At 50.6% G+C, this 25,042-nt stretch overlaps 1 protein-coding gene across 3 annotated transcripts; it reads left to right on the top strand.

The window, feature by feature from the left end:
- Positions 1-551: 551 nt before the first annotated feature.
- On the top strand, positions 552-21,433 carry Hdhd5 (haloacid dehalogenase like hydrolase domain containing 5). 3 transcript variants are annotated; one of them, XM_006998168.4, is made up of 8 exons: positions 552-730; positions 7,258-7,461; positions 9,853-9,965; positions 12,244-12,337; positions 13,656-13,686; positions 17,164-17,338; positions 20,027-20,215; positions 20,513-21,433. In XM_006998168.4, the coding sequence occupies exons 1-8, from the start codon at positions 605-607 to the stop codon at positions 20,835-20,837; spliced, it is 1,257 nt and encodes a 418-aa protein (XP_006998230.4). In that variant the 5' UTR covers positions 552-604; the 3' UTR covers positions 20,838-21,433. The 3 variants fall into 3 exon arrangements, with proteins under 3 accessions (XP_006998230.4, XP_042129941.2, XP_076423933.1); XM_042274007.2 differs by having other exon boundaries at positions 589-1,029; XM_076567818.1 differs by lacking the exon at positions 552-730 and adding an exon at positions 6,285-6,367.
- The last annotated feature ends 3,609 nt before the right edge of the window (positions 21,434-25,042 follow it).

Here is a 25,042-nt window from a genome sequence, read left to right as displayed (position 1 = left end):
TGAATCAAGATCATTCACATGTGGCCTTCCCGGGTTTTAGGTCTGAGCCCGCAGGAAACAGGACTGCCATGCACGTTTACGGAGTGAAAGATTTTAAAGAGTAAGAGCTAGCACACCGTCAACATTCTTGGAGTGGATGAGGCTCAGAGGACGCTGGCCTTAAAACAAAGGTTCCCCTCCCCAATCTCGAACTCCAAGGTTAAGTGGCCTTCTTCCACACGGTCGTCCCAGTTCCCGAGAGTCACCAAGGTTTCTGGAGTCGGGACTTCGGCCGAGGAACGCGCTCCCGGAAGTCGGCAGGTGCACAGACCGGTCCGGTGTCTGTCCTCCGAGCCGGGTCGGCCGCGCACGCCCACTTGCTGACCCCAAGTCTTCTACCGGCGAAGCCAGGGACCCAGCGAACGCCGCCCCCGGGCTCCCGGATCTGCACTCGGAACCGGAGCCCGACGCCGCCGGGTCGGACTACCTCCCCCGAGAGGCCCCGCGCCGGCGGCCGCTGATTGGTTACTTCGCAGGGCGCGGGGAGGGGAGGGGGCGCGGAGCCCCGGAGTCGGGGCCGAGGGGGGCGGAGACGCGCCGTGTGCGCGTGCGCGCGGCGGGCGCGATGGCTGCGCGCAGCGGGCTGGCCGCTCTCGGTGCCGGGCGCCGGGCGTGGAATCTTCCTGCGCGCCTGTCTGCGGGGCTCCCGGGCTGCTGGCTCCGGAGAGGCTACGTCGTGGGCCGCGCTGAGGTGAGGACGAGCGGGCTCGGTCCAGCGCGCAGGGCTGGCGGGTGGGAGGGCCGTGCGGGTCACTGAGCATCCCGGCCTCCGGGACGCCCTCCCGGAGACCGTGGAGCCGCTGGACCCTTCGTCCTTCCTGGAGCGCCTTCCGCCCGCTGGAGAAGTCCGCGTCCGGGGAGAACGACCCATCCCAACCCCGGATCAGCCTCGGGTGGGGTCGCAGCGCCTTCCCGCGCGTCCGAAAAGTTTCTTAGCAGTTAATTCGTTTCTACTGTTCGAAGAGCCCGCTGATTCTTATTGCTGAAAAGGTAACTGCTTTGAACCTGACCAGTAAACTCTGTACGGCTCAGTTGTGCAGCCTTCAAGGCAAAAAGAGCTATTTTATGATTTTCTTATTACTGTTATTACTCTGTGTGTGTGTGTGTGTGTGTGTGATGTGTATGCGGGCACAGGTGTCGTCGGAGGTTAGAGAACAACTTTGGGGTTCTCGCCTTCCCAGTGTGCGTCCTGCGGTTGGAACTCATGCCATGAGGCGTGCACACCAGGCTCTTTTAACAGCTGAAACTATGTGATTTTCCAAAAATGAAAAGAATATGAATCTCTTATTTTTATCTTCCAAACAACCAGTCATTGTAGTTTGGCACAGCTGCTTATCTCTCCCCCTTTGTGGCTGTAAGACTTTAAACCCCAGAGTTCTTATCATTTCAGCCCTGAACTCTGCGTGGACCTCCAAAAATGACGTTTTGAGCTGAACCACAGTGCTATTATCATGCCTAATTATAAGTGAAAGGATTTGTTGTTTGTTTTTGTGTGAGATGTCTCACTGTGTTCCCCGACTGACCTGGAGCTCTCTCTGTAGACCAGGCTGGCCTTTCGAACCCTTGATGATCCTCCGGCCTCTGCCTCCCAGGTGCTAGGATTTCCGGTATGTGCCCCGGGCCTGGTTTCAAGCCAATGGATTTTAACTTAAACTTTCTGAATGTTGTTGCCTGAGTTCACAGTTGAACAAAACGAAATTGAACCTCAGAAGGTGACAGGTTTTCCTCTCGCCAGTCACCGCCGCTTCCTTTGGGAAGCATCTTAAGGGAAAGGTCTGCTGTATTTCTCCCCAGCCAAACTTTGTGTCCCTCAGCAAGTCATTGCTGGACACCTGAAGGGTCCTAAGCACAGTGCCAGTGTCATTCACGGCAAGTGGGTGGGAGAGTCATTCCTCCTCTTCTGTTCAGACCCGTGTGCTGGTTCTCTCTGAGAGAAGTAAGGTGATGAAATCAGAAAAGAACTCTGGGAAAATAAAAATGTCAGGACTTGTATGGTAACTCTGAAACTGTCCAAGAATCCTACTTTAGGACCCCATTAGGAATATGTTGAGCATTAGGGAAGGGCTACAGGGATGCTGAGGGCCACTTGTTATGAATGAAGTGTGCTGATTACAAGAGGTATACTGATTACAGCCGGGCACTGGTGGTGCATGCCTTTGATCCCAGCACTCAAAGGCGGATTTCTATGAGTTTGAGCCAGCCTGGTCTACAGAACAAGCTCCAGGACAGGTACCAAAACTACACGGAGAAACCCTGTCTCAAAAAAACCTAAATAAATAAATAAATAAATAATAAGTATGCTGATTACTAGGAGTAGAACTGAACAAGTTGGAAGCTTGTTCAGGTGAGGTGAGAATGTGTCCAGGCAGAGACCTCAGTTCCTCCTAGAACTGCCCAAGGAGTCGGGTAAGGGCCCCAGCTCTGCTGCTAGCTCAGTTTGAAGTGGAATTCTGGATGCAGCACTTGTAAACCAGGCTAGGAAGGCTTTGGCTCATCTTCCTCTCAGAAGTTGGTTCTTTGATCAAGGGGAGGGAGCTGAGAAACAAACGCAGGCCTTATACAAGTTATGTTTGGCCACAATCTTTTAGCAGCTTTTTTCTTATGCCTTCGTGGTACAGTTTCGCTAGGTAATACGCCATTTGAAGATAGATACCCCCTCACAGTTTGATAGAAAGAATAGATAAACATGTTCTTTGTATGTCTAGCTTGGAAGGGATCAGCCTTGGAGGTTTTTGGCTGTTTGTTCAAATATTTTCTGTGTTCATGAGAGACCTGGCTGCTGTTTTCTAGTGGCCAGAAGGGGTGGTCTTACTGACTTGTTACTTCCTGGTTTTTCCAGTTTTCCTGTCCACCTCCAACTTGGCTCAGGGGCTAAGCCCGGGAGGCTGTCCATAAGCCAGGAAAAGGAGCTGAAGACAACTGCCCTGGGAGCAAGTCCCTGCTTAGCGGAAGGGAAGTGGAGTCCTTCCTTAGACACTCCTACTTCCTAGTTTACCTGACAAAGTCATAATTTCACTTCCTTAATTACACCCTCTTGTCTTCCCACCCCACCTTGACTGCCGTTTCTCTGGTGTTTTTAACTGGCATTCATTTGTTCCATCCTTAAATGTTCTTCTTAATCTTAAATGTTCTTAAATGGTTCTTCCTCGTTCCTCAAGTATAGACTTTCAAAATATGTGTGTGTGTAGGTGTGTGTGTGTGTGTGTGTGTGTGTGTGTGTGTGTGTGTGTACATATGTGTCTGCAGGTGCACCTGAGAGCAAGAGCCTTTGTAGGCCAGAGGCATCGCATCCCCAGAGCTGAAGTTGTAGACTGAGTTGCCTGTTGTGGGTGCTGAGAACCAAGCTTGGGTCCTCTGGAAGAGCAGCACGTGCTCTTAACCACTGAGCTGTCTCTCTGAAGTCCTGACTTCTTCACAGCTGCCCCACAGGTTCCAGCAGGATGCCTTGGTCATCCTTCTCCTGCCTTACGCCTGCTGCGTGTCTTTGGTTCAAGAGTCTAGTGTCGGCATCCATCATTGCTAGCTCAGAATTCTTTCCCAAGAAACTGCCTGTTTAATTTGATCCTTACACTGTATGAACTATCAAACTTAGAAGGTTCAGGCCTGGGATATAGCTCAGTGGTAGGGCGCTTGCCTGTCATTCGTGAGGTCCAAGGTTCTCTCTCTTGTTTTTCCTGAGAACTTAAAAACTTTAAATCGATCGCTCTTTGTGAAAATGCTGCTGTGTTAGTGGCCTGTTTTCTAGGCTAGCTGCTCATTCCGTCCTGTCCCCTGAGAAATGAGGGGCTAGAGCACTGTCCATCTGTGTTGGGATTTTGTTTATTAAGACAGGTCTCACTGTACAGCCCTGCTGGCCCCAGCCTTCCAGTGCTAGGATTAAAGGCCTGTGATACCATGCCTGGTCCTCTCCGTGGTTTGGACTGATCACCACTGGCAGAGCTTTGGGCATAGACTATGAGTGTTCTAAGGGTGGCTTGACCTAGTTGGTACCAACAAAAGAGAAATGGAAGACAGGTTGTTAGGTTAGTTCATTTGTTGTCTATGTCATTTGTTAATATAAGGAATGTCTCTTAGATTAACAGGCAGTGTATAAACTAAGAAATGGAATGAGTTTTCAAAAAAGATTGTTTAGAGATTGGGAAATGGAAATTGAACTTTTTGTTAGGGTGATAACCTTGGGCCTCATACATGCTAGGCAAAAACACTACCATTGAGCTATGTCTCCAGCCCGAAACATTTTTTAAATATGTAAGTTAATAAAGTTTAATAATTGTGTATATTACAAGGATGGAATACAGTGCCAGTGGCCATGTAGGTTGACATGTACTTTTCAAAAACAGTTTGTCAATGTAAGTTGTGTATTTACAAGGTTTATGCTCTTTGGCTTCTTACCCCTATTTTTTAAGAAGCTAAGAAAGGCTTGCCACAACCCATCATTTGATAAGCGGAAGCGGGAGGATTAGAAATTGAAAGGAGTTGGGCTACATTCTTTTTTTTTTTTTTGGTTTTTCAAGACAGGGTTTCTCTGTGTAGCTTTGTACCTTTCCTGGAACTCGCTTTGGAGACCAGGCTGGCCTCGAACTCACAGAGATCCGCCTGGCTCTGCCTCCCGAGTGCTGGGATTAAAGGCGTGCGCCACCAACGCCCGGCTGGGCTACATTCTTATTATTTTATTATTATTTTGGTGGTGTTGGGGTCAACTTCCTATGACTTGTCTTTTATGTGGCATTTTGAGACAGGGACTTATATAGCTGAGGCTGGCCTTGAACTCTTGATTCTCCTGCCTCACCTCCTGTGTGCTGGGAATATAGGTGTGTGCCACTAATCCCTGTTACACCCCCATCATAGCAAAAATGTGGAAAAACTTAACTTTCTACATTTATTTGTTTATCTGTTATTGGGGGGGGGCACACGCCACGGCACATGTGTATCAGTCAGTCAGAGGACAGACCAGGGAACTTAATTCTCTCCTTCTACCATGTGTGTTCTGGGAACAAAACTCAGAGTGTCAGACTTGGTGACCAGTGCCTTTACCTGCCGAGCCATTTCACTGGCCAAACTTACACCTGCTTGTTTCCATCTTACCCTTCTTCCCTTCCCTCCCTTCCTCCCTTCCTCCCTTCCTCCCTCCCTCCCTCCTTCCCTCCCTCCCTCCCTCCCTCCCTCCCTCCCTCCCTTCCTTTCTTCCTTCCTTCCTTCCTTTTTAAGGCAGGGTCTCACAGTATATTCCTGGCTGGTCTGGAACTTGCTGTGTAGACCAGGCTGGCCTTGAACTCATAGAGAGAGATGCTTGCCTCTCCCTTAAAATGACTAATGACCTGATTTAAACTTTCCAAAATAGTTGAAACAGTGTTACTGGTTTATTCCCTCCGCTCCGAATGTTAGATAACTGGAAATGATGTTTAGGGGGTGGGACTATATCTACAAATTGGCAAGCCACCAAAGACACCACCTAAAAAAAAATAAGGTGGGCTGCTGGGCATGGTGGCGCACGCCTTTAATCTCAGCCCTGGGAGGCAGAGGCAGGAGGATCTCTGTGAGTTTGAGGCCAGCCTGGGCTACAGAGCAAGTTGCAAGACAGCCAGGACTACGCAAGAAACCCTGTCTCACCCCCTTCCTCCCCCACAAAAGCTTTTTTTTTCTTTTGGGACAAAGTCAGGTGGCTCAGGCTTGCCTGCGCTTGCTGTGCTAGTGAGGTTGGCTTCCTCCTGTGTGCTGGTGCTGGGATTACAGGTATGCCACGAAAGAGGGTTCTACAATGATCTGTTTGTTCCTTTGTTTTCTGAGACAGGGTTTCTCTGTGTAGCCCTGGCTGTCCTGGAACTTGCTCTGTAAACCAGGCTGGCCTTGAACTCAGTGGTCTGCATGCCTCTGCCTGAGTGCTGGGATTAAGTGCTCCCACTTCCCACCTTAAAATGATTTAAAAAAAAAAAAAAAAAAGGATGGGAATTGAACATATGTCCTCAAGAATACAGGGCAAATACACTTACCACTGGGGTATATCCCAGCCCCTAAAACTTAAAAGATGGCTGTGGCTATGAGTGGTGGTGTACAACTTTAATCCAGGCAATTGCAAGGCAGAGGCAGGAGGATCTCACAGACTCCAAGCTACCCTAATCTATAAAAGGAGACCCTCCTCAGAAAGGAGAGAGGGAGAGGGATGGGGGTGAGGGTGGGGGGCTGGGGGGGCTGGATAGATGGCTCAGTAGTTAAGAATCCTTGCTCTCTTACAGAGGACCTGGGTTCCATTCCTAATATCCATGTGGTGCCTTACAACTACCCATAACTCGACTTCCAAGGGATCCGACACCCTCTCTAGCCTCTTCACGTATCAGGAACACATACGGTGTACATATATACATCCAGGCAAAACACTCATACATGTAAACTAAATCTTAAAAGGAACTTTTTTTTTCTACTTTTTTTTTTTTTTTTTTTTTTGTGCCTTTCTTGGAACTTACTCTGTAGTCCAGGCTGGCCTCGAACTCACAGAGATCCACCTGTCTCTGCCTCCCATGTGCAGGGATTAAAGGTGTGTGCCACCACCGCCTGGCCTAAAAGGAACTTTTTAAAAGATAGTTATGAAGGCCAGTGTTACTGGTTAAATTGTTTATCACCCAAAAAGAACAAGGTACAGAATTGTATTTTAATAGTCATAGGTATGGGGTAAAAAGTGTAAAAGGGGAAATATAAACTCGTCACATTAAAATACTAGGGTCATGTTTTCTTTGGATTCCTCTAGTTCCTGTTTTAAAATTGCTTATATTTATTTTGCTTTTCCAGGACTGGTCCTTGCTAAGTAGCTAGTGCTGACTTCAGATTCACTATCTAACCCAAGCCGGTCTTAAACTCTAGACCTGCCTTCCTCTGCCTGCTGAGGGCTGGGATTACAGATGTGTGCCACTGCCTGGTGCAAAATTAATTTCAACACAGTAGTTCTGTGTTTGGTAAACTTACTTGTTTGCTGTGGGTGGATTGAGCCCATCAGAAATGCCATGCCTCGGTATAGCTGAGTGGTAGAGTTCTTACCTACCGGGTGCAGAGTTTGGTTTCCAGCACCACCAGACAGGAGGAGGAAAGCAGGGCCATGCTTCCCTCTCCCTCCTTCCTGATGCCGTTTTCCAGCAGTGACCCGGGGCCGCCTTTCGATGGGAGGTTCTTCCCCTTCATTTCCTCCGTCTCTCATGCAGTGCCGATCTCTTCTCTCCCTCTGTGCAGAGCCCTCCCACCTTTGGCTTACTGTTCGACATCGATGGGGTGCTGGTTCGAGGCCACAGAGTGATCCCCGCTGCTCTGGAAGCTTTTGGCAAGCTGACAAACTCCCAGGGAGAGATGCGGGTACCTGTGGTTTTTGTCACGAATGCGGGGAACATCTTACAGCACAGCAAAGCCCAGGAGCTGTCAGACCTGCTGGGGTACAAGGTAAGAGGCAGCCAGAGCGTGGAAACCCAAAGACGGGCTCCCATTGGGTCCTCCAGCCCTGCATCCTTTTCTGTAGGCTGTGGTTTGACTGGGGCAGTGGAGTCTTAAAAGGTCCAGCCTAGACTGAGATGACATCAATAGTCTTGACACGCAGTTGTATACACACATGGTTGAGTGAGCACAGAAATCCTGCCCTTGGGGCGGAGGGTGGAGTTCAGTGGGTAGAATTCATGCCTAGCAAGCGTGAAGCCCTGAGCAGGACCCCAGCATGGCGTTACAGGCCATGGTGGCGCACACTCATCACGGTCCGTTTCAAAACTAGGCCGGGCCACATGACACCCTATTTCAGGGAGGTGGGGAGAGGACAGTGTTCTGCCCTTTCTATTTTAGTGGTTGTTTTTGAAACAATGACTTGTGTCCGTAGTAGTTGATGGTGACTCTGAACATCTGGCCTCCACTAATTCTGGGATCACAGCTGTGCACTGCCATAGCTGGTTTATGCGCTGTGTAGGTGGCTTGGGCTGCATAGTGAGACCTTGTGTCAAAGAGATAACAAAACCCTGCCCATCCACACAGCCAGCAGCTGGACCGCTCTGTGAGTGCTGTCCTCCAAGAGCCGAGCATCTCTGCCCTTTGCAGTTCCTGGCTCTATCCAAGATGGGTACCTGCTTGGTAAGGATGAAGTTAGTTTTGTAAAGGGGTGCATTGTAACAAGAGAGTCAGCAAAGGCTGATGGGTTATTAGGTCGTGCTGCTGGCTGAGGTTGAATCCAGGGTAGAGGGATGAAGCTGCTACCTTGAAACTTTCCGTAAAGGGCCCTAAAAGCGTTCTGAGGAACCTAGTGGGGTCGTGCACACCTCTGTAAGCTTGGCACATCGGAAACAGAGGAAAGAGGTTAACCACAAGTTTGAGGCCAGCTTGAGCTGTGTGGTGAGACCCCCATCTTAAAATAGTAATTCTGGGTAAGGACGACATTGTTGGAGATAGTGTAGATGTTGAAAAGCTAAGTCTTGGGAGCTGGGGAGATGACACATGGGTGAAGTGCTTGAGTTTGGTCTTTAGCCAGGCTTGGTGGCACATCTGTAATTCCAGGGTTAGGGGGAGGCTTGGAGACAATTTTATCTCCAAGGCTTGCTGGCCAGCCAATCTAGCCTGTTAGCCACTCTGGCAAAATAGGGAGCTCCAGGTTGAGTGGGAGACTCGGTAAGGTGGAGAGTGACTGAGAAAGACACCCAGTGCTGACCTCTGATTCTCCATACATGAGTCTCCACACATACATATGTACACATATGCACACAAGCACACACAAACTGGATCTTGGGCTGGGAGTATGAGTCAGTGATCGACCACTGGCTTTGCATTTGCAAGGGCCTGGTTCAGTGCCCAGCACTGGAGAGGTAGGAGTAAGCTGTTTTTAAGTAGAACTGAAAGCGCAGTATCAAGGTCCAAGGCAGATTTTTCATGACAGTGACAACAAATGCACTCGTAAAGCCTGTGGTTTCCAAGTGTGGGATTAAGAAACCCCAGGAGTCGGGTTGGAGAGATGTTAAGAGCACTGGCTGCTTTTCCAGAGGACCCAGGTTCAAGTCCCAGCACCTACATAACAGCTCACAACTGTCTGTGACTCCAGTTCCTGGGGATCTGGCACACTCACACAGATATATGTGCAGGCAAAACACCAAGATACATAAAAATAAATAAATCTTTAAAAAAGAAAGAAAGAAATATCACTAGGTCTCCAAGCTAAGCCCAACAGTATTGGTGAAAAGTCAGATCTTACATCTGATAATGCTTCTCTTGTTTTGTATGTTGAGAACTAGGCATCCCCACCACCCCGCCACACACGTGCACACACACACACCCATCCAAGGGATTGAACTCATGATCTCATGCATGTTGGGCCAGCACTCTGTCACTGAGCTACATTCCCAGCCCAAGGTAAATTCTCATTCATATTTGGCTAAGTCTTAGAAAGTGTATTTGGGGCTGGAGAGATGGCTCAGCGGTTAAGAGCACTGGCTGTTCTTCCAGAGGTCCCAAGTTCAATTCCCAGCAACCACATGGTGGCTCACAACCATCTGTAATGAGATCTGGTGCCCTCTTCTGGCCTGCAAGCATACATGTAGGCAGAACACTGTATGCATAATAAAGAAAAATGTTCAAAAAAAAAATATTCCTTAAAAAAAAAAGAAAGAAAGTGTATTTGGCTCAGTCTTAGAAAGTGTCGAGTGCTCCGAAAAGCTTTCACAACTTTGTTTTGAGACAATGTGTCCATCGTCCATCTCCTCCCCTCCCCCACCCCAGTGACAGAATCCATTGGCTGTCTCTGTTATTTTCTCTCAACCATATATATATCTTCCCCTGCTTTCTTTTTCTTGGTTGTCTCTGTAGGTGGATCCAGACCAAGTCATTCTCTCTCACAGCCCCATGAAACTCTTCTTACAGTATCACAACAAGCGGATGCTGGTGTCTGGGCAGGGACCTGTGGTGGAAAATGCCAGGTCGTATCCTTTTTGTTTGCTGTTCTGGATGGAGACGAGGTGCCAGAGATAGGAAGTGGGCCCCTGGGGAACACGAGTAGGTCCTTTGTGTGGTCAGTCCTTGTGCCTGGTGGCGCCAGGCCACATACCACCACGTCAGAGCCGTCTGCAGGGCTTAATGTACAGAGTCCTGTGTCTTAATCCCGAATAGTCTTGTCTTGAGGACTCTCTAAGCAAACAGACACCTCCTGGGGTGACTCATGTGGGGTTTTGCTCCAGCTCTCGCCTGTCCTCGTCAGTCCTGTCATTAACTAGTACCCTTTGGTCACATGTAATCAGAAAGCAAAGGACAGGACCCCAGCTCTCAGGCAGCTTGTTCTTGTGCTCTGAATGCTTCCTGGGCACCATGCCGGGTTGTGCTCTAAGGCAGGTCAGGGACCCAGATAAGAGCATTGGGAATGTGACTTAATCAGGGACTTCATACTTGAGAAGGGAAGAACGTACCCACAAACAGTAAAAGAATGTTTAGGATAGCTGGTGTTGTCGGGGTCTCCCGAGGAACAGAACCAGTTGAGTGAACATCTATTATAAATGGAGATTTCTTAGCTTGACTTACACCGTAGAGGCTGGGTAGTTCAACAGTGGCATCTACCACTAGAGAGCCTGAGGACTCTGTAGCTGCTCAGTCCACACTCGATCCTCAGCTCTCCCAGTCCGGCACTGTTCCTGGAGAGAGCGTCAGTACATGATGGAATTCCTCAGACCTCTTGTATCTGGGCCACCTCCAAAAGGTACCCCTACTCTGGGGAGGGCCTTTCCCCTCAGTTAATTTTTCCTGATTCGTGTCTCTTAGTTGAATGTTGGTCCAGTCAGGGTGGCATGGGCTGGGAAGCTAGCTGAGCTGTGGGGCCATGGCCACCATGCCCGACGACCTGCGTGTGGTCAGGACCCACACAGTGAAGGGGGACTGATGCCTCAGGTTGTTCTCTAACGTCCATAATACCCACAAATAAATGTCATTAAAAAAAAAAGTTATTTGAGAGGTCCCCTCCCCAGCTAAATAAGTGTATTTTACACAATTGAAAAGATGGGATGCATGTGAAGGCTACGGAGAATGAGGTAGGTTGTAGGTTCTAAGCATAAAGTGTGGTGGGGAATACCTCTGGAGGAGGAGCGGCCTCTAGCTTCTGGGATGCTTTGATGGTGCCCTGGGAGGCGCTTAAGACTTTCTAGGCAGGCAAGGTAGGCGGTTGGCATGGGTGGAGTTGGGCATCAGAGAGCAGAAGGGTAGGCCCGGGGTGGGGTCTTGGGAAGCTGGAGCAGTGGAGAACCAGTGCAGGCCTCTTCCTGCAGGAGGGTCTGCTAGAATGGTCATTTGGGGAGCCTGGTTTTGAGTGTCGTCTGAAGCTATGTCTGAGATTGCAGATGGAATTGGGGGCAGGCGGACGGCGGCAGATCTTAGGGAGAGCAGGCTGGAGGCAGCTGGTCTTCCGCATCCGGCCCCTTCCTTGCTGAATGGGATTTGACTGTCTGTTTTAGTTCCGTCTGACCTCGTTGTGACTGTGGGGTGACCTTTCCTGGGGCCGTGTGAACAAACATCTCTTCAGCCCGGATAGGCACCACCAGCAGACCAGCTGGCTTAAGGAACCAGTCTGCTACCTGGGGTTACCTGACAGGAGTGTGGGGGAGAGGCAGCCACTTCACCCAAAGGCCCACCCCAGGAAAGCCTAGGGTAGCGTGACCGATGGAAACTGCACCCTGAACTCTCTGCACAGTTGCAGGCAGTGGCTGCTGGGAGTGTCTCTTCCCCTGAGAAGGCTTATATAACCTCACAGGGGAGGGGAGGGGGAGGAGGGGTGGGAGGGAGCTTGTGGCTCTGGTAACTCTCAGGGATTCCCCCCTCCCTGCAGGAGGGAATGTTTCAACCCAGAGAAGTAGCTATTCTTCATCAGTTACTTACCTGACTTTGCCCTCTTCCGTCCATAGAGGAGTCTCCTCCTCCCCAGGACCTAGGGCTGCACCACTCAAGGAGCACCAGTGTGGGTGGGCCTGAGCCTGGCATCAGCTCCTTGAGTACACGGCGCTTGGGCCTCTGGTCTCTGGGGTTGCACTGGTGTTCCATGCATCTGCTCTGCCGATGCAGTCAGCAGCCTGCCCCCTGGGGCCTGGGGGGGTTATGACAGCTGCCTGCCTGCCTGCTGTGGTCAGGACTGGGTCTGGTTCTGCTCACTTGTGACCTGATGTGTCCATAAAAGCCCCCTCCTCAGAGCTGTGTAGCTTTGCTTCCCTGACCTTGCTGCAGACTAGGCTTCCAGGACGTGGTGACCGTAGACACGCTGCGACGAGCCTTCCCGGAGCTGGACATGGTGGACCTCGAGCGGCGGCCGAAGAGCACGGTAATAAGGACAGGGTGGGTCACCTCACCCTCCACACTACTCCTGAGGTCTCCGGGTGCCTGTCTTCCTGTTCCCTGTGTTGATCCCACGGGTTGGCCCTGCTGCTAGGCGCTGCATCTTGTTTCATGGCTGCTTCTGCGCCGGTCCTCTTGGAGAGGTGTGTCTGGCCGAGGACTGGGTTCCCTGGGTGATAAGAATGGCCAGGAGAAGCAGTGTGCTCCACGCCTTTGCCTTCTGCGTTGTTGTGGTCTGTCCTCCAGTTAACAGGCTGCTGTCCCTGGCGGCTTCCCAGGTGTTCTTCAGGGCATCAGTGACCTCTGCATGCTGCTCACTGCTGCTTTACCCTGAAGCACAGTCCAGAGAGGCCGCCTTGTGAGGAAAACACTGAGGGTCTGTGTCTTCCCACTGCCCTTGGTGGTCAGCTCATATTTGAAAAAGGTGGTTTGATTTCTTTTTTGCAGTTCTGGTGGCCAAACCCAGGGTTATACCTGCTTGGGAAGTCTCTGCCGCTAAGCCACACCCCAGCCCATGATTTCTTATTTCTCAGGATCGTAAGTTCCAGGACACTCATTGACCCTTTGGAGTATGACTCCTGAGGTGCCCCTTGACATATTCCTTGTGAAAATTTATATATATTTAATAGCTTACGCCAACAATTTAGGATTTGAAATGCAGTTATAGAGAAATAAGCTTACTTCATTTATTTAATAGAAAGTAGATTATAAGTTCTCCTTCCAGAATTTTCTAGTTGTAGAACAGATCCTACCCTTCGAGAGCTTTCTCCTGAGTCACTAAAATTCTGAGAAGAACCAGATATAGAGTGGGAGCACATCTCAGAATAGCTCCAAGGCTGAGCCCCACGCAGAAGTGACTCACCTCAGCCAAGACTGCAGTGGCCCAGGGAAGAACGGGCCCACGGCTTCTAAAGAGAAAACCTCTAGAGCTGGCATAAAGATAAGAGAGTCCTCATGCCCCGAGAGCTCCTCCCTCACGGCCTATTTTCTCCTTTAGCACCCTGATCTCGAGGCCCCTGCTTGGCCGGGACCTTGTTTTCTGCCCTGGCTGGAGAAGCACAGCTCACCACTGCCCCTCCTGGGTAACCTCCCGCGTGGCATCCCTCAGCCTGTGTGGAGCCCACTCTGGGCCTTGTCTTTCCTCTTGCACATCTTCTTCCTAAGTTCTCTCTACTCCTTGGCTTGGGCGGTCCTTGGAGGTGGTCTCTGACCTGTGTGGACCCGTCTTTCCTGCTCCTCCACTCGGGTACTCCAGGAGTGGAGAGTGGCCAGCACTGACGGGCCTCCTCTTTGTCTTTTGGCAGGCCCCGAGGAATGACTTCGCCACCATTGAAGGTAAAAGAGGCCGTGTGCCTGGGAGATGTGGGTCCCTTGTTCCCCTGTCTCCTTTCAGACGCTTAGGCAGATAGTGTTGAGGGTGGCCCTGTACACCGGGACACCTGGGTTCCAGCCCTGGCCGTCCACTCAGTCAGTCCTCTGAGACATGTATTGGTGATACCCATCTCCAAGTGTTTATGTTACTGTGTTGAAGAACTGTAAGCTCAACAACCTATCTTGAGAGGAGATGGGTGGGGCTGGAGAGATGGCTCAGCAGTTAAGAGCACCAACTGCTCTTCAGAGGACCCGGGTTCAATTCCCAGCACCCACATTGGCAGCTAACTGTCGCAACTTCAAGATCTGACAACCTCGCACAGACATACATCCAGGCAAAACACCAATGCACATAAAATAAAAAGAAGTTATAAAAAAACAAAACAAGAGTGAGGATTCAAGATGGCGGAGACAAGCAGATGCAGGTAGGCCTGTGGCAGTGGCCCGCGGAGGTAGACGGGCCCAGCGGCAGCGGCCGACAGGGACATTTAGGCCCAGCGGCAGCTGGCAGAGACATTCAGGCCCAGTGGCGGCCCACAGAGGTGGACAGGCCCTGTGGCGGAGATAAGCAGACAGAGGTGGACGGGCCGGCGGCGGCGGCCGACAGAGACATTCAGGCCCGGCGGCGACCCACAGAAGTAGACGGGCCACGCGGCAGAGACAGGCGGACGCAGGTCGGCGACCCGCGGAGGTGAACAGGCCCGGTGGCAGTGCCCGACAGGGACATTCAGGCCCAGCGGCAACCAGCAGAGACATACAGGCCCGGTGGCAGCCCGCAGAGGTGGATGGGCCTGGCAGCAGTGACGGGCAGGGGTAGGTAGGCCCGCGGTGCCAGCTGGCAGAGACATACAGGCCCGTTGGCCGCCTGCAGAGGCAGACAGGCCCAGCGGCAGAGACAAGTGGACGCAGGTGGGCCTGTGGCGGCGGGCCACAGGGGTGGACGCAGCTTGGAACGGGGACGCCCCTAGCCCCAACACCTGGGGAGGAGGCTATCTCTGTGGGTCGGAACCAGGGCAAGTCTGGGCACTCCGTCTGGGGACAACCCAGGGCCCAACTGCTGATCCTGTGAAACCCAACAACTTGGAGGTGTTGGTGAGACTACCCTGCTCAGCTGAAACCCATCTGGGAGAGGACTCAGATGCCTACAGTTTGAAGTCTGAAGAAACAAAATCAGCTGAGGAGTTGACAAATGAACAAAACGTGACCTGGGAACACAGAAGAAGGTGCTACCCAGCCACTAAACCAGATCACCAGAATCATAAGTATATAATTCACCGACTGAAATCAGCTGTCCCTGAAGAAACAGCCCAATAGCACCAATTTAACCAAGAACCCCTACTAAACCAAGACTAAAAATTAGAACAAGAGAGGCACTCTCAGACACAGACACCACCTGCACCGCACAAAGGAAAAGATGAGTAGACGCCAGTGCAAAAATACAGGCAATAACATAAAGACCTATATGGTACCAAGTATTTTCTGTATTAACTGTGAATGAATAGAACAAAATAAATTGCCTGTGATGGAAAAAAAAAAACAAAACAAAACAAATAGAAAAGAGAGTAACTAGGTCCTGACAGTCTAGTCCAGGGTTGCTTAGCTCTTCCCTTGGACAATAGAGACATTGTACCATCTTGTTGCCATCCTGAAGTAAATAATGTTCCCAGGACCCACATCAGAAAGTAATCAGTGGCCAGTTGTGGTACGTATTTGTAGTCTCCCACTTAGGGGGAGCTGAGCTGAGTTGGAAGATTTGAGTTCAAGGCTAATCTGGGCTTCACAGTAAGATTTATCTCAAAACCAAAGTAATTAGTGTAGCATAATGTCTCACTGTACCCAGAATGAAAAGAAAATTCTTGGTAAGAAGATTGTAAATGTTTCAATATATTATAGTTAGCTGAAAAGTAAAATGATTTCTGTAAACAGAGTGAGCAGGAATGTTCCAGCAAAAGATACAGACCCTGTTACAGGTGCAGTGCAGGTATGTGGGCAGAATTGCCAGTGGTGAATTGATTTATCAAGTGGAGAACATTTCTTGGGGGTTTTGTTTGTTTGTTTGGTGTTTGGTTTTTGGTTTTTCAAGACAAGGTTTCTCTGTGTAGCCCTGGCTGTCCTGGAACTCACTCTGTAGGCCAGGCTGGCCTCGAACTCAGAGATTCACCTGCCTCTGCTTCTGAGTGCTGGGATTAAAGATGTGTACCACCACTGTAAATTTTTAAGAAATATTAGGAGTCTCTTGATTATATGATCACTTAAAAAAATTGTTAATCTGTACAAAAATATCTTGTAAGGCCAGAGGATGGCTCAGTGATTAGGTTTGAGTCCAAGTACCCACATGGTAGCTCACAACCATCTGTAAATCCAACTCTGGGGGATCCAATGCCCGCTTCAGGTGTCCACAGACTTGTACCAGGCATGTGTATGTGTGCACACACATACATGCCATCAAAACACTCATACACATAAAATTTAAAAAAAATAATAATTAATTAAAATACTTTGTGATTATATATTAGATGGAGTTGCTGGCCAGGGGGTGGTGATGTGCACGCCTCTAATCCCAGCACTTGGGAGGCAGAGGCAGGTGGATCTCTGAGGTCAAGCTCAGCCTGGTCTATAGAGTAAGTTCCAGAATAGCCAGGGCTATACAGAGAAACCCTTTCTTGAAAAAACAACAACAACAAAAAACTCAAAACAACAACCACAACAAAAAAATGATGGAGTTGCTCTAACTTTGTGGATGTGTTCTTCCATTACATGACCATTGGCTGGGACCTCAGATACTACTAGGGTAGGATAGGACACTCACCTACTGAGTGTCCAGTTGTGACAATCAAAATATGTCCTCCGTCTTTTCATTTTAACTTTAATTTTTTAAACATTTGTTTGTTTTTGGTACAGGGTCTCTCTACATAGCCTTCTCCTAGAACTCACTGTGTAGACCAGGCCAGCCCTGAACTCACAGAGAGCCACCACCTCCCTCTGCCTCCTGAGTGCTGGAATTAAAGGGGTGCACCTGGCTCACATTTTTATTTCCTTTATGTATGTGTCTGTGTATAAGCCACATGTATTCAGGTTCACATGGAGGCCAAAAAAGGGTATTGGAGCCAGGCAGTGGTGGCACACGCCTTTAATCCCAGCACTCGGGAGGCAGAGCCAGGTGGATCTATGTGAGTTCGAGGCCAGCCTGGGCTACCAAGTGAGTTCCAGGAACCTTAGGGTGCTGCCAGCAGGTCCTGACTTGGTTCACCCAGGGTGGACTGGGGCGTGGCTTGGTCGGCGCTGCTTAGGAACCATTCCCTTGCCCAGATGTGCACCTCAGTAAAGACCTCTAGCTCTGAGTAGGTGTTGCTAACTGGCCTCGGTTGTCTCTGAAGGGCCACCCACCACAAAGGGTGGGCCAAGTGCCCTGCCCCCTCATCCCTGTGCTTTTGATTTTAGGGGTCCTCCTTCTTGGGGAGCCAGTCCGCTGGGAGACGAGCCTGCAGCTAATTATGGATGTCCTCCTTAGCAATGGAAACCCTGGGACTGGGCTGGTGACAGCTCCGTACCCCCACCTCCCTGTCCTGGCTAGCAACATGGATCTCCTGTGGATGGCTGAAGCCAAGATGCCCAGGTGAGGACACCATGTCCCGGATTCTCCCTCTTAAGCCCGTAGGTGCCACAGTAACCTGGTCCCTGAGAGGAAGGGCTTTCGAGAGTTACTTCATGTCAGTTATTAAACTAGAACTACAGATGACTGAGCATGAAGATGTGTTGAGAGATTTTTAATATGTGCCCTGCTGCTCTCAGAACACATCCATCAAACAGGTAGTTTTAAGGTATATCAGTGGGTGTGTATTCAAGACTCTTCCTCCTGGTACTGGTTCTTTGACTTCTCTATTTGCTTTCATCCGTGAGCCCTAGGGATGGGGAAAACAGGTTATAAACCAGGATTATTCCCATGGTGCAGAGCCAAGAGCTGAGACCCAGCTGTGTGGTACCTGTGCCCTGCCCCTTTCTGGGGCTGATAGCACCTCATTTCTGGCCTTCTGGGGTGCCTGCCTTCTGTGAAGCCAGCCGATGGCTGCTCTGACTGAGTCCAGAATCTAGTGTGCTGTCTGTCACTCTCCCAGAGGCTGTGGATGGTCATGTTCTAGATCCAGGACAGCCTCAGAGAGGCAGGGCTTCCTCCTGTGATGGGCTGTCCTCCTCTTTCCCTTTCTGTGAGCTGGGGTCGCACCGTGTGGCTCACGTTGACTTCAGTTCATTGTTTTCCTGCCTCGACTCCCCGCTAGCCCTGTCAGATTTGAAGTGTGTTCTGTAGCGTGAGTTTGGCGTTTCCTCTGTTACTCAGCGAGTTAGGATATGCTGATTCTAGATGGGGGTCAGGTGGGAGCTGGGTATGTCACTGTGTATTGAGAAGCAAGGAGAAAAACAGTTTATAGGCCAGATTTGAGATGAGTTTTCCATTCAAGGAATCACACGACTGTTTTTGTATTGTGAGACAGGGTCTTACTCTGTAGCTTTGACTTGTCCGAGACTCACGATGTAGTGCAGGCTAGCCTTACACTCATACTTATCCTGCGCCTGCCTCCTGAGTGCTGGGATGACAGGCGTGCGCCACCGTGCCTGACTATTTAGTAATCTCAAAGTTAGGATGCGGTGGTTCACAGCGGGAACTCTGGCACTGATGCAGGAGAACCACACGTTTAACACCAGCCTCAGACCAGCCTGGAATACAGCAAAATCCTGCTTCACAAGATGAAAACCAAGAAACAAACAGAAAATGGAATTCTTTATTGTTGGTGTTTTGTTTGAGATAGGGTCTTACTGTTTGGCCTTGGTTGGTCTGGAGCGCCCAGTTATAAACCAGGCTGGACTCACAGAAACCTGTCTTCCTCTCGGCCTCCCAAGTTCATTACCACGCCCAGCCAGAAAATGGAATTTGTATGTGAATGAGTGATAGTGAATGTAATACCAAGCACAGTGACCACGAGGGTTTGTTTGGCTTAGCACTGAGGATGGAAGACAAAATCACTTTACACAAGATAGTTCATTGCTTTCTCATGAAAAGAAGTCAGGTTGGCAATCTGGGGCCTTTGTTCAGTCTCTCCTTTATTAAGGACACACACACCTTCCTGAAGCATAATCTTTAACCCTTCGTGTAGAAGCCAGAATGACTGCCCAAGTGTCAGCCGCCACATTAGCGTTTCAGGTGGCAGGAAACAGTAGAGAGGGCTGTTCGCCTGCAGCACCAACAGAATACCCGAGTAACGACTTAGAAGGAGGAAGATCCATGTCGGCCCTGGGGATTTGGGCCCTGTGGGGACCACAACACTGTGATGGGTCGAACGGTGTGGTACAAAAAAACCACTCCCTTCATGATAAGTGGAGAGCAGAGGGATAGAAAGACAGGCAGGCGCACCCGCCAGCGACTTGTTTCCTGTTCACTTCCTGAGGATTCCATCGCCTCCCAAGGTATCAGCTAGGGACAAGCCTTCTTGGGTTTCGGGGACCATGTAAGATCCAAACCATGACAAGGACAGAGAAGAGCATGCCCTCCCTTGTTTTAAGGACAGGGTCAAAGCAGTCCAGCACGTGTACTTCTGCTGACTGGTTAGTGGCACTGCCTCGCGTGGTTTAAACAAGTGAGCACACCCAGCTTCAAGGGAGGCAGTGAGCACACCCAGCTTCAAGGGAGGCAGTGAGCACACAATGCCCAGTAGCCAGTGTGCTCGGCTGGAAATTGACGTTCACAAAGACAGGAAGGATGGCAGCCAGAGCTTGTAGAACAACATCCAGTCTTCGGGTTTAGAGGCCTGGTGGGATGGTGTAGTGGTTAATGCCTGCTCCTAAGCCTGATGACCTGAGTTTGAATCTTGGGACCCATGTAAAGGTGGAAGGATAGAACTGACTCCATAAAGTCGTCCTCTGATGCTCAGAGCACACACGTGCATATATAATAATAATAGCTAAAAAACAAAACAAGCTGGGCAGTGGTGGCGCACGCCTTTAATCCCAGTACTTGGGAGGCTGAAGCCGGCGGATCTCTGTGAGTTCGAGGCCAGCCTGGTCTCCAAAGTGCAAAGCTATACAGAGAAACCCTGTCTCTAAAAAAACAAAACAAAACAAAACCAATAGCAAGGTTTGGGGAGTGAGTTTGGACCCTAGTTTTGCTGCCCTGGGAAAATTGCCTGCTCTTGCCTCAGTTTCTTCATGTGTAATGGCTATGGGGAGGGGAACTCAGGGTGGGTGCATGAAGACAGCTTAGAGAACGGCTGGTGGCCTGAAGGCTGGATTGCTGAGATCTCTTCTTGGGCAGGTTTGGTCATGGCACCTTTCTGCTGTGCCTGGAAACCATCTACCGGAAAGTAACAGGCAAGGAGCTGAAATACGAGGGCTTGATGGGCAAACCCAGCGTCCTCACTTACCAGTACGCCGAGGACATGATCAGGCAGCAGGCTGAGAGGCGGGGCTGGTCTGCCCCCATCAGGAAGCTCTATGCTATAGGGTAAGCCCACTCTGTCTCCATCTCTCATGGCTTTCTCTTCCCATCTGCCCACACCACCCCGGCTTCCCTGCAGCTGGGTCACACCACCCCGGCTTCCCTGCAGCTGACTCACACCACCCTGGCTTCCCTGCAGCTGAGTCACACCACCCTGGCTTCCCTGCAGCTGACTCACACCACCCCGGCTTCCCTGCAGCTGAGTCACACCACCCCCAGGCTGATCTCTGCTCTGGTGCCTTTGCAACATTAAACTTGGGTTCTCTTCTCTCTTTTTTTTTCCCGGTATTGCCGCCCTGCCAGTGATAACCCTGTGTCTGATGTCTATGGTGCCAACCTGTTCCACCAGTACCTGCAAATGGCAAAGTGTGGAGAGGAGGGACATGGGACTGGTGGGCAGCAAAAGCAGCGGCCTCCAGCAGCCCAGAGCTGTGCCTCCATCCTGGTATCCACTGGCATATACAGCTCTCAGGACGCAGGTTCCCAAGTGCCCACGTCTGGAGGGGCAGAGCCATTCCACGGGCACCGAGACTTCAGCTTCAGGCCAGAGCTCCTAAAGGCCTCCCACGTCGTTCGTGACGTGAACGAAGCCGTGCAGCTGGTTTTCCACCAGGAGGGGTGGGCTTGATAGTAAGGAGATGTAGCAGAGGCAAGGGGCTGTTGGGGCTTTCGCCTCAGGGACTCCTGTGTGCCAGCTCTGGTCCAGGTCCCAGTCCTTGCCCGGCCCCTTGCCTGCTTCCTGGACGAAGAGGACCCACAGCTTCAGGAGCTATGCAGTGACCTTGGGCAGCAGTTCAGGACGACTGGGGTTCTGGCACTACCTGTGTGTCTCCTGCAGTCTGACCTCAGGCCAGTTCTTTTACCTCTGTGCCTCAGTGTCCTCTCAATAAGGACTTTCCCCCCCTCAATACAGGGTCTCAGCTATGGTAGCTCTGGCTGTCCTGGAACTCGCTCTGTAGACCAGGCTGTCCTCGAACTCACAGAGATCCGCCTGCCTCTGCCTCGTGAGTGCTGGGATCAAAGATGTTGCCACCACACTTGCGTCAATAAGGACTTCTAAAAACGGGGACAGTGTACAATTATGTGCAAACTTCTGGAGAGCCTTTGCTCTCGCTGAGGGAACCCTTGTATGCCAGTACGGTGTGTACTAACACTCTTGATAGCTTCCACTGTATTCTAGAGTATTGCCCTGAGACTCTTGGGGCTTTTCTTTTCTTTTCTTTTTTTTTTTAATTAAAAACGACCCTAGTATTTGTTATGTTGTGTCTTGTGAAGCTTTATCTGGAATGTGCTAGAAGTCCTGCAAGGGGAGGTGGGAGGTGGAACACATGGTACTCGTCCTGAGGCAGAAAAGTCGTGGCATCTCATTCTCGAAGTATTCCATCTCCTCTTCTGTGGTGTCCTCTCACTCCCAGGTGGGGGCGCTGTCTAGAAATGAATTATTCTGGCTTGGGCATACGCTTAGCAATTTTCTTGGTGTGGAAAAGAAAAGAGATCTTGTTTGTGTCTGTTCTGAGGGCTTTTCCCATAGTGAGTCCAGAAGTGTGTCCTGCTTATTATCTTCTGTCCCCAGAGAGTATCCTCCTCCAGTTCGGCCCTGTTTGTCTCTCTCGTAACCTTGACATCAAATGTCTTGGTCTATAGTTTGGAAGCTGACTGCCGTTCAGTGGTCCCCAGCATGATGCTAAGCATTAGATTTGGTGGCACATGGCATTCTCAGCATCCTGGAGGCTGAGGCAAGAGGATTTTGAGTTTGAGAACAACCTGGGACTCATAGCATGATACTGTCTGAAGAAATGAAAATTTAACAAAACCAAGCCGAAGCCTGACTAAAGAACCCAGTCAGTTCCCGCTCCCATCTCACTGCAGGAGACATTTGCATAGGATACAGTCTCCTGACTCCATTTCCTCTCTCCCTCTGCTCCCCTCCCATCCCTTCTCATCCTGGTCCCCCTAGTTACCTGCTTTCACCTCCCAGGAGCTGAGATTACAGAGGCGTGCCACCATGCCGGGCTTTCATTTTTCCTAAAATGCTATCGGCTACACCTGACTGATTCACCTGACTAATTTCTTGACCCCTCTGGGTGCTTCATTGTTCAGAGGTGAGGGAGCAAAAGAGCCTGAGGAGGTGACCAGGGACCGTAGGAGAGTGGAGAGCTGGCGTCCTAGACGCTGAATGAAGACGTTGTTGCATGCCCTCTCCCTGAGGACCAGGGCCTAGCCATGCGCAAGTCCACCCACTGTGGCACCGCCCAGAGAACCCAGTTCCCCCCCTGTCTCCCTGGGGCTTTTTCTCATTGCCAGGGCCAGAGGCCTTGAAGTCATGCTTTCTGATTTCCCACATCGGCTGTGCTCTTAATACTTATAGTGTGGGTGCTGCTCAGCTTCATCACCTGCCCCTACTGAGGTCCCTAGCTTCCTGTGACTCCAGGGTGGAATGAGGAAAAGACACGAGCGCGAGCGCGCGCGCGCGCACACACACACACACACACACACACACACACACACACACAGAGGGAAGGAGAGAGAGAGAAAGCTTGGGCTGGTGAACTGAGCTCTGTGATGGAGAAGCCACAGCACCCTGTAAGGACAGCATGTTTATTATATATAGTTGAACAGAGAGGTGGTTATTGCATACAGTTGAACAAGGAGATGGGGTTATCGCGTACAGATGAGACAGAGTTATTGCATCCAGCTGGACATGGAGGCAGCTTTGGCTACCCTTGGGAGGAGCAGGCTCTGTCCGGGAGCAGTCTTGAGGCTGTAAATATCCCAGAGGAGAAAGCTATGGTGGACATTTTCTACGCTCACCGTGAACATCTGCACATGGACCGGAGGAAGGCTTGGCCATCCATCCCTCAGCCTCTCCTGGGCTTGGGGGTGGGCTTGCACTTTTCCCATGGGTCTGAGACTAGGGGTCCTTGACATGGCCAGCTCGTGTCAACATTAAGTCAAGAACTCCACACGTTCAGGGCTTCCTCCCCTCCCCACACGGCCCCTTCCTTCCCTGTCCTGTCTCATGGCTTCCCTTCGCTACTTCCTCCCACCGTTCCCTCATGGTCCCATAAATCAGCCAGGTTATAGATCGGGTCTGTTTTGTGATCCAAACCTTCCTGTGACTTCCTGTTTCACTGAGTGAAAGCCACAATGTCTTACCACAGCACAACCACCTCTCCATCCTGCCGTCCCACCGCCTCACCTGGTGGCCCTTGCCTGCTGGATTCCCGCCATCACGTCATGCTCATTCACCATGCATACACAGAAGTCCCCTGCATGGCCTGCCTCAGGGCCTCTGTCTCCTGGTGTACAACAGACGCAGGCCATTCCTTCCTGCCCCCCCCTCCCCCCGCTTGTGGGCAGGTCACCTCATAGACTTCTGTGACTTTCTCTAAGAAATAGCACTCGGGCCTGGAGAGATGGCTCCGCGGTTAAGAGCACTGGCTGTCTTCCAGAGGACCCGGGTTCAATTCCAGCACCTACATGGCAGCTCCCACCCCCTTTACCTGCTCTATTTTTTCATAGTACTTACACTCCTTGGCCTAAATATATACTTGTTTATTTTATTCTACTAAAACAGAAAGGCCCGTGGTTGGGACCATATTGTTGTGTCCCCACACAGGCATGTCTGGCACGTGACAAGATTCAGTCTATATATATACACGTTTAGTACATGGTTCCTGCCAACCCTGCATGTTTACCTGTAACGATCCCCTTTTCCTTGGGGAGTGTGGCAGAAAGGAAGACTGTAGATTGACCTGGAGTGAATCTCAGCTCTGCTGCTCACCAGCTGTGTGATCCTGCACACTCCCTTCACTTTCTCAAAACTCCGTTGTTTTTCTCTGTGTGGGGTTTGTGTTCATATGTCTTTGCTGTAGGCTTATGTCAGAACTGAATGAAGGCTGGAGATGTAACTCACTTATCAGCGGGCCTGGCGTGCACAGAGCCCTGGGCCCACCCCCTAGCACTTTGTAAGCCAGGCAGGGCAGCACCTACCATATCCCATCACTCAGGGGGCAGAGGCAGGAGGATCCGAAGTTCAAGGTTATTGACCACCTTAACAAGTTCAAAGCCAGCCTTGCTACATGAAACCCCCGTCTCAAAAAACAAGAGGGAGCAGTTGAGCTTTTTAGAGTACAGAATTTCTCATGGAGAACCATTTTTCTAGGCAGTAGGAAGTCCAGACTCAGCATTTTGTGGCTGCAAGAACAGCTCAGGGCTGTCCTTTAGGATTGGGAAGTTGTCCCACCATCCTAGGTTCTGCACGTTCCACGGAGGGAGAAAAGAGAACTTTCCAGAACATTCCCAGGACTTCTAGTCCCATGACTACAATGTGGTCACCGGGGCACCACTAACTTTAAGGGGCAGGGAGAGAGTACAGGGAAACTCATCTGAAATTCAGGCTGTGGGGTCAGAGACATGGCTCAGCAGGCAAAGGTGGTTGCTGCCCACTCTGACAATCTCAGTTCCAGCCCTGTGTGGGAGCCACGGGGTGAAAGGAGAGAGCTGACCCCTGCTCTGTGGTACATGTGCCCTCCCTCCCTTAAAAAAATAATTGTAGTCATTTTTCAGATGTTAAAGATCAGGTTCTGCTTAGCAAGAATGATAGTAGAATGCATGTTGGACCGGAACGGAGCAGCGCAGCTCCAGGGCCTGGCCCCTGGACGACACTCTTGTTTATTTTGCGGGGGAGGGAGCTCTGAGTGTGCCAGGCAAGTATTCTACCCAGAACTGCACCCCTTGCTATGTCTCTTTGTTTTGTTTTTGAGAAAGGGTTTCTTTGTGGGGCCCTGGCTATCCTGGAACTGGCTCTGTAGCCAAGGCTGGCCTCAAGCT

The sequence above is a fragment of the Peromyscus maniculatus genome, chromosome 3, assembly GCF_049852395.1.
Source record: "Peromyscus maniculatus bairdii isolate BWxNUB_F1_BW_parent chromosome 3, HU_Pman_BW_mat_3.1, whole genome shotgun sequence".
Lineage (NCBI taxonomy): Eukaryota > Metazoa > Chordata > Mammalia > Rodentia > Cricetidae > Peromyscus > Peromyscus maniculatus.
The sequence above is the reverse complement of the archived record's forward strand: the minus strand, read 5'-3'. Positions and strand labels throughout refer to the sequence as shown.

Bases quoted from the DNA above. Each gene is read 5' to 3' on its own strand.
- Hdhd5 (XM_006998168.4), top strand. From the start codon at position 605: ATGGCTGCGCGCAGCGGGCTGGCCGCTCTCGGTGCCGGGCGCCGGGCG. The intron at 731-7,257 runs GTGAGGACGAGC...CCCTCTGTGCAG, and splicing joins ACGTCGTGGGCCGCGCTGAG to AGCCCTCCCACCTTTGGCTT. The intron at 20,216-20,512 runs GTAAGCCCACTC...CCGCCCTGCCAG, and splicing joins AGGAAGCTCTATGCTATAGG to TGATAACCCTGTGTCTGATG.